This window comes from Micrasema longulum, unplaced genomic scaffold (assembly GCF_059751315.1).
Source record: "Micrasema longulum isolate JH-2025_06_02 unplaced genomic scaffold, ASM5975131v1 h1tg000546l, whole genome shotgun sequence".
NCBI lineage: Eukaryota > Metazoa > Arthropoda > Insecta > Trichoptera > Brachycentridae > Micrasema > Micrasema longulum.
In genome coordinates this window covers 129,247-138,852 of record NW_028277742.1, presented here as the reverse complement: position 1 = coordinate 138,852, position 9,606 = coordinate 129,247, and the positions used below count along the sequence as shown (strand labels likewise).

At 33.1% G+C, this 9,606-nt stretch overlaps 1 protein-coding gene across 1 annotated transcript in view; it reads right to left on the bottom strand.

Moving 5' to 3' along the window:
* Positions 1–9,606, bottom strand: part of rho-5 (rhomboid-5) — a gene marked incomplete at its 5' end in the record, with an annotated part of 140,309 nt that overhangs the window by 5,834 nt on the left and 124,869 nt on the right. Inside the window, 3 exons of the mRNA XM_088227870.1 lie at positions 189–443; positions 3,203–3,449; positions 5,322–5,410. Of these exons, the coding sequence (XP_088083996.1) occupies positions 189–443; positions 3,203–3,449; positions 5,322–5,410 (591 nt within the window). The remainder of the gene's footprint in view (positions 1–188; positions 444–3,202; positions 3,450–5,321; positions 5,411–9,606) is intronic.

Sequence of the window (9,606 nt, the reverse complement as noted above, 5' to 3'; positions counted from 1 at the left end):
AATAAATATATAAATTGTTTACATTTAAGTTAAGTTACGCTTGCTAATTATTTATACTACACATTTTTTTAAATAACAAAATGAAAATATCCCAGCCTTTGACTTTTGAATTAATAATAATCAGTTATTGATAAGTTGATACTACCGAGAACAGTACTAAGATTTTAATCAAAAGATGTAAGTCTCACCTCCGCTCTGTATGGCACAAAGATAGCACTGGCCAGATTTCCCACCATACCAGACCCCAGGTAGATCAGCCCTATTCGCAGCGGTCCCGCCAGCTTTTCTAGGTCTCTCATGAGGATCCACTGCAGCAGCAGGGTACAGAGAAGGTGTAATACTCCGGCATGGAGAAAGAGGGAGGTCCACAGCCGATAGAACTGGTCAGGGCGTCCCGGGGATACAAACGGAAGCATGCCGCAGACGTCATCCAAACAAGACACCTTAAATTATTTCAATATATTGTAAATTTAAATGAACAAATTATACAAAAATATAGTTAAAAATAAGTATTTGCAAATATCATGTTGGATAAACGTAATCAATCAATCACCAAGCAAATGAGATTTTTTTGCACATATACATACTCGTATTTCGTTTGATTTTACTTCTTTCTAAAGAAACCTGGGTAAACCCATATTTATTTATTTTACATAAAACTTTTTCTTTTCAATGAACACAACCCTTGTCGATATTATATTGTTTTATAAAATTATGCACGTTTTTACTTTAGTTTACATTTATTTATAAATAAAAAAAAAAACAACCATAAAAGTGTTTTTTTGATAATTACATTATGTTTTCAAAAATAATTTTGACTATTATTTTAGACCACACTTTATATCACGGGGTGATTAGTACAACTAGGTAACTTTAAAATCATTTGGTTACCCACTAAAAAACACAAAAAGACAAGTCATTGAATCATCATAATATGATTTTAATTACGACTTGTCCATTTGTAGCATTCATGGAGGAAGAGACAAATATGTGTTTTAAGTGGTCACTCAAAAATGCTGATTACCCAGTTGTAATTATCTCACAATTTTATAGTATGCCTTGTCAGCATGCCAGGGGTGGTATTCCAAACGCGAGAGCGCCCGTATAATCTCGCGTAATTACATACAAAATACACGAGAAAAATTATTTTCTCGTGCCGCGAAAGCGGTTCAGAATAGCACTCCAGATAACGTGTCTTTTGAAGTTCTGGATATAAATGATAAAGAATAGATTTTTATCTGCGTAGCTAAATATGTACCTACATCATTTTGACGAATTGATCATGTCCAATCAATTCAATCCCAGCCAGTGAAGAATCAACCATACACTTCTGTGTCCGTGTACTGGTCCGTGTACCTACATATCACACATCCAGAAGTACACTGTCGTCAGTCTAAATTTGGCTGTTTTGAGTTATGAATGCAGTTTAATCACATTTTTTTTTCTCTTCAGGGAACATTTACGTATCTCTACGATTTTACTGAGCAAGACGTACTAAAAAAATTAGAGTGAACAGTATTTTTTTAAAATGAATTGTGTGAAAAAATATCGAGAAAAACGCGACAGTTATTGATGCTGCAGTGTTCATCATAGAAAACATAGGTTTTAACAGTCAAATGAGCAAATACCACAAAAAAATAGGCATTTGTAATGTCAATATACAATATGAAATAACAAAGTTTGTTTTTGCTCTCCTGCAAAATTTCCATTTTAGACATACCACAGCGCATTTCTGGGGGTGAGATTTGTAGGTACACAGACAGTTTTTGGTAAGTAAACCAGGGGTGTAAAAATGAATCTTATCTATCCCCTAGAGCGGGGGTGCTAAACTAGAACTGCTGGCGATCTACCTCAATATTCTTAGACTACGATCGATCGACTCTGAGAGGTTGCGAGTATGTCTGATGAAGGATTGTCATCTAGGTAGGGTGTATCGTGGCATAGATATTAGTTTTCCGCCCAATATGCACGGATATTTTTTCTCTAGATCGACTCAAAAAGCACTCGCGATCGACCGTTTGAGCACCCCTGCTCTAGAGCAGGGGTGCTCAAAGCTCTAGAGAGTGGTTAATTTGAGATTTTTTTTTCTGTGACTAATTTTTGCTTCATATAGGTGTAACATAGAATTAAGAATAGTCCAGAAACCACATACGCACATCAAACTGAAGGCGACTAAACTACTCATAAATGAGTAGGTTTACGTTTTGACCCATTAGTTTCTTTGTAGACGTCGCTCCTGATTTGAATTCAACTATGCCTTGTTGTGTCCTTTTACAGTGAAGAAATACTGCTAGGATCTTAAAGAAACAGGATGCAATCACATTTCATGTGTAATTAGCAAATGAATGTGTATGTGAATGTGCATTACTTAAAAATTGAATTATTTTTTCCACCTGTCAGATTGTCGAAGAAACAAAATGAACATTTCGTTAGTGTTGCCAGGGTAGTAACTTTTTTTACCCTACTTTGCCCATCTAATAAGAGAACTAATGAAAATTGGATATCGGATTAAACAACTCTATCGTGGACAACTGTTCGACATTGTCTTTAAAACATAAAATATTATTTAACATGATATAAAAATATCCGTTTTATGTCAAATAAAATTTGTTTTATATTTTAAGTTAAAAGTTCATTAATTCAATTACTCTTATTATATGACCATTTACTTATTTACTCTGTTGTGTCAATCAATATTTCCGCGTGCACAATAAAATTTTAGAGAAATTAACAGATTGCTTTTTTTTACCTTACATATGTGTTATAATTTTATTTTTTCCCATCGTGCAACATTACTCGGCGACTTCACGGGGGAATTATTTTGAATACATCGGACACAGTCTGATGTATTCAAATATGATTCTACGCTCCTTCTGGACTATTCTTAATTCTATGAGGTATGACCACACTGATGACTAAATGTCCCAAAAATATGAACACGTGAAATCAAACGTGATGATTTTCATATAGAACATTATTGCGACCTTAAGCATTACCCAAAACACTTAATCAGGTTGAATTGACCAAACCGTATTAGTTAATTTCCGTTTTTGAAGCAGTTTTATCCACCATTTGACGTTTAATCATTAGTGTGGCCATTAGATGAAGCAAAGTGGTGTCACATTAAAGATAATATTTAGAATACCACCACCACTGTGGCCAGGAATGGCTCATGCTCAACGAGTGTCGAGTGTGCGCCTACCTGGCTACAGAGGCTGGCCTCCTCGTGGAAGTGCCCGCCCACGAAGTCGCAGTACTCGCGCGTGGTGATGCGGCACGCGGCGTGCACGCCGACGCAGCACGGATGGCCGATGACCTCGCACGCCATGTGCTCCGCCGTCTTGTCGCGGTGGCGGCGCGGGAACCCGTGCGGCTTGCGGCAGATCGGCCACTTCGTTATGTCGTCGGGCCACTCGAACGGCGCCACCGACGCGGGCGCGTCGCAGAACCTTTAACATTTACAACAATCATTATTATAATTCAACATTTACAACAATAATTATTATAATTTAACATTTACAACAATCATTATTAAAATTTATATATTTTTTAAATCCCTTCTCCGGGCAGAATAAAGTATTTTTTTATATCATCATTCCCTTTCCGCATCTAATGGTGCACAGGGCACTGCATTAGTACACCAATCACAGCGCATCTCACTAGTGTGAAACTTACAACAGTCATATTCATATTCATATTATTTATTTATTTAAACGCCTTTTAGGCTTTTACATGTTTTTACATTTTTTTTTGTTTTAATAAAAACCTTTATTAGCATAAATAAACAATACATTCAGTAAAAAAATGGAACACTCAAGGTTGAACTAGCCAAAGAAGAGTCTGGCTCTTGTGTTTGGCAAGTTTACCAAATAACATAAAAAAGAAACAAAAAATGCAAAACAAAATAAAAAATTAAACAATTTTAAAAATTGAAAAAATATAACACTAAATAAATTTAAATAGAAACACAAAATTTATCAATTTATTTTTACAAATAAAGACAGACATGTATTTTACACAGAAGTAGCAAAAAAATTATAAACAATTTTTAGAAGAAATTGAAAAATATCATCTTTACATATTAGTATAAAAGTGGAAAGAACAGAAGTGCATTTTTAAATATGAAGACAGAAATGCATTTTACACAAAAAAGGAGCAAAAAATAAAAATTAATTAAGAGAAAGAAAAATAAAATAATAATAGAAAAAATAAAAATCATTACATATTAGTAGAATTGTGCAGTGGAGATCAGGAGTAAATTTTTCGTGTAGGTTATATTAAAATAATCTTAAAATTAGAAGAAGTTAGAAAAATTCTAATTTAGAAAACAGATATAAGTCAATAAACGGTAAACAATTAAAATCAACATAGTATTATTTAGGTATTGCAATTTGAAGATAGTAAATTGATACACTGCCTTTTAAAATTCAAAATTGTTATATTAAATATATCTACGTCAATTGTTAGATTATCGCCTTTGTTATCTTCCTGACTATAAATGATGTTGAGGAATACTCTTTTTGTTTAGTTTCTTTTACGGGTTTACTTTTTGTGCCGAAATATGCTACATATATATTTACAACTGCCAAACTTATTACATTTCTCGATGTACTTAATTTGAGTTTTTTTGGTAAATTAAAAAAAAAACATTTTTAGTTGCTAGAATTTCATCTGTCTATGCGCTTTGTAGCTGCAAGTTTAGTAATAATTTTAAAATATATATATATATTTGCGTTCTTATAATTTACCCGAATACTCAATTTTGAGGGCCATTTTTCAACGAGTTGAAAATAACTCACTATTAGAAAATGAGAATCAAGTTGGAGTAGTGTGGCATTCGAACAATATACCTTTGATCCGTGAGTCCGAGACACTAGCCACGGGACCACAACCCGATTCGATATTAGCTGTGATATCACGTAAATTAACTAACTAAATGTCATAAACTTTACACTAACACTCTTCTAACATAAAATTCAACTATAAAAAATATGGTCTAAATTTCTAACTGTCCATGCGCTCTATCGTAATCTAGAATTTATCTGTAATTTTGTTAAATATAAACCAGTCACGTTATTTTTAAAATACACATGGAGGCTAGATTTCTAACCGTCCGTGCACTCTGTAGCTGCAAGACGCGTTGGGATGTTTATTGTACAGCGCCCTTGAGCTAATTTTCATGAAAATGGCACTATAGAAATAGAAATTATCCAGAATGTAAATAAATTAGTTGCCGAGATATTAATGAATTAAGTGCAATTTGCAACCCCGGTTGCATCACAAGACCGGGCGGGTTAGGTGAAAAAAATAAATGGAATTACTTTGGATCGAGGCCGCACACCGAACCTGAGATCCGCCCCCCAGGTCCCGAATCCCCAGCTGACCATTTCTTCCAAGTTGATATTGTGTTCTGAAACATACAAAAAATAATTGTGGTATTTCCTGAAAATATAATTACAATACCTAATATGGATCTTATTTTTTATGTAATAACAACAGAATAGATAATCAAAATAAAATCAGTCACAAATTGTGTTTTTTTATAAATTTATTTTAGTAAATATTTGTACATAACCACTTACTGACTTTTCTGTATCTACCGATTTCGTATTTCAATAAAAAAGTCAATATACTTAAAAAAATTAATGTGTTTTTTGTTGTTTTACTTTATTTTGTACGCTTAAATAATGAAATTTATACCTTTAATGTGGATTTCATTACAAGCTGAACCATAAACGGCGATTCATTGGTGCTTTGACCCTAGTTGCACCAAAATATAAAACCAAAAAGCTGATATGATTTATTGTGTACGTTGGTGTAAGCTTTTAATAGCACGTACATATAAGTACGTTCGTTTTGTATTTTTATTATTTAGTAGGATTTGCAAGTTAGTATGATTAGTATCCTGATAAATGGACGGTTTCATGTCGAAACCGGTAAACATAAAAAAGTCGATAAGTGGTCGTATACAAACATTTACGAACATTGATAAAAACCACAATTTGTGTCTTATTTTATTGATAAAACATTACGGCTTAGCAAAAGGCTAGTACCTAAGCTTTTAAGCGTTTTTCTGCTAAGTTAGAATCAATATAATATTGAATAATTTACTAACTACCCAAAAGTTTTGTCAAAATTATGCCACAAATAAATGTACCTTAAAATACATATATATACGGCATAACTTTGAATTTAAATCTGAGTAGTTTCAATGAAGAAATATTCTGAAAAACAAACTTTTTATTATTAAAATAACAATTAAAAATACTATATTCGGTAAAAAAACTTATAGTTCTAGTAAACATTAAATAGAATACTCACCGTCATGGTAGGCCTTAATCCTCGAACCTTATGTTAGCAAGAACAAAGATGTTTAACATTTACTTTACATAAATAGTAAATTATATATAATTAGTTTAAGTCATCTTTATATATATATAATTCCTCTGTACGTGTGATGTCACCGAACTCCTCCTAAACGGCTTAACCGATTTACGTGCGGTTTTCAGAGAAATATAGACCTTTGCGCTGTGCGTGTTCGTAGATATTCAAATCCTTAATTTAATATGTAAAAAAGAAGTAAGGAGCATACATGCTCTATTCATCGATCTACCAGGGTTGAATTCGAGGAGAATGCATTTCCAAAAAAATGAAAAGATGTAGTTTTTTGTGTACAAAAAAAAGTTGCTTTTTGAATGTTTACAAACAGCATTTGTTTTTTGTGAATCTCAATCAGATTCTTTCCTTAAATCCCTTATAATTTCTACCCATTTATTTCTTTTTACTGGATTTTTGGTAATACTCAAATAATATTAAATTCAATACATTAAAAAAAATCGTATTCCTACATAAGTACACCCCTCTGTTGATGAGAAGACCGGAGTTTGACTTTTGCAAAAAGAATGCCATATTTAAAAAAATATTTATTTTGTGTTTTGGAATTCAACCATAAACAAGTACCTACTTAAATTCAATATTTTAATATAAAATAAACAATTTTTAGTTTTGGAATTTAATCACAATCAAGAACCTAGGCACCTACTTATCAATGAAAAGTCTTTTTCCAAGGCAAGCCGACGTTCGGGCAGGACAACGTCTGTCGGGTCCGATAGTTTATTTATATATTTTGTTTTACAAAATACTTTCCTTTTTTATTTTCTATATGAACCACCTCACTGAGCACTACCCGTGTCGTGGCATTAATTTACATTATTTATATTATATTTTCAGTTAAAATATGAAGTATCTATAACACATAAATATATATAATCATAATAGCAAAAATGTAAGCACCAAAACATAAGTAGTGTGTAGACAATTGAGCCGAGAAACAGGCCACCGTCGCAAGCTATTAATCACCGCTACACCGGCCAGCTCCCAGTACTCCAACATTCTTACAAATACATGTAGATATATATACAACAATGTTATAAGTTAATAATTAATAAAAATACTTCGTAGATATAAAAAGTTATTGACGGCACATTATCATGGTGTACCAGGTAATGCGGACCAAACAACCAGCAAGAAACGCTAATGACACACGGCATAGCAACCCAAAAAAGTGTATCGAAATTCGAAATTTTGTTATAATCTAAATTTAAGCTTTTTTTTTTTTTATTAAATTGAAAACATATTATACATAATTATATACAATATTCCCAAGGAGACAGAGGCTACTTCACCAATTAATTATGCATATGTCTACACGAGGGAGTGTGGATTACTACACATTGCAGTACGTTCCTTATAGATATACTTGGTATCACAAGTTGCGGGCCAGAAGGAGCATCGCCTTGCTTAACCCTTCCCTTCCTGTGCCAATAACATTCTCGCGTTACGATGCTGCGTAGTCGACACACATGCAAAAATGAGAGATTTTAAATAGGAACAATGGAATATCCATAGGCAATTGCTTAATTTATTTATAGTTTCAACTATTATCTACAATTATCACTTTTCACTTCAGTGAAAGTGATAGTTGTTATAATAATAATTGCTAAAACATGAAACAAAAACATTAACACACGCTCACAGCGCGAGCGAGAAGTCCACCCTTAACGAAGCTCGGAGAGCTACTGTAGAGCTACTGGCGTACCAGGCGCGTTCCGCCCATACATACTGTGGATGCGGCGTATCCCTTGAATATTTGAAAATAATATGTATTTTATTATTAAAAAATATAAATATGAAAATAAAATCTACGATAATTATTCCTAAAATTATCGCATTCCTACCTACGTATGCGTTTTCCTATATGTTCAGTAGAATACCAAGGTTCCTAGGACTTGATAGTATTACGCTGAAATCCGCATACTAGTCTTTATTTTGAGTCCAGTCCTATTACAAATGATCGGATTTCCACGCACGCGCATTAAGATTCATAACGTTGCTATATTCTACTAGACGCGTAGAGACAAGAGCATCCAACTTTTGTAATGCAAAGAAAAAACAACTAATACCATAAATATTTAAGTAGCGTATTATTGAAATTTGACCAAAATTAAAGAACATTTCGAGTTTTATATACTGATAGAAAACTTATATAGCATCATTTTCATATATAAGTGATTTTATGATAAACTGATTTTAATTAGATATTTACCTATGAGTATCTGCTATCATGCCTACTAAAAAGAAAAACAAGATTTTTTTGTCAGCATCTCTACTGACAGTATTCACCGCACGCGCCTGTGGCGTACTATACTGAAGTACTGGCAACATTGCAATTGACGCGTCTCACGCGTGAAATTATCTCCTTCGTTCCCAATTAGTATAAACGCAGTATCGAGAGTGAGACGTAGAGAGTGTGTGAGTACTCTTTTACTTCATACGCCGTGACATGCGAACCATCAGTAAACTTTCAAATTTATTGGTGATTTATCTCCAATTTATGATAAAACGTTTTTTATTTAATGAAAAATAATTTTAACCAATATGTAAATGTATAACGAAGGGATACCTTTAATCCAGCGTTTATTATATTTTAAGAGCTATTAAAGTAATTAGATACAATGTCTACCAGCTACACATCACCGGGAAGGGAGGGTTATGATGGTCTTTAAACTTCTGAATGGGTTAATTTATAATCCTAACATTTGCAGCGCATAAAATTATATGCACCGAACAACTACTCTGAAGTAGCCCACCCTCTTAAGTTGCCTAGCTCTTAAGCTGGGCAACACAGACTATTATTTGTTCTTCCTGAATGCAGGACCAATTACCGTTGATGATGCCTGTGGGGAAGATGATTGGTCTGTTGAACAGCCTGCGGAAAAAGGTGGATCTCTTTCATGCTGGGATTATCAGTTTTGGATTCTTCCTCTATAACAATGTATCGTTATTTGTATTGGTGATTTAGTTGTCTTTGTTTTCAATGACAGTGTGTTTATATGCGTCTGTACCTTTAAATTTTCTATTTTGTATATATTTGACGTTTTTTTAATACTCATAGGTTAGGTAACACTTATGGAACGGCTGCAGACATTCTGTCCAATTCTTTACTATCTTATAAGTCCACAATATCAAGTTTATTTGTAGCTGCTCGTCAAACTATTATTGATAATTCAATTCCATAAATTAAAAAAATACTTACTTGTTTATTTT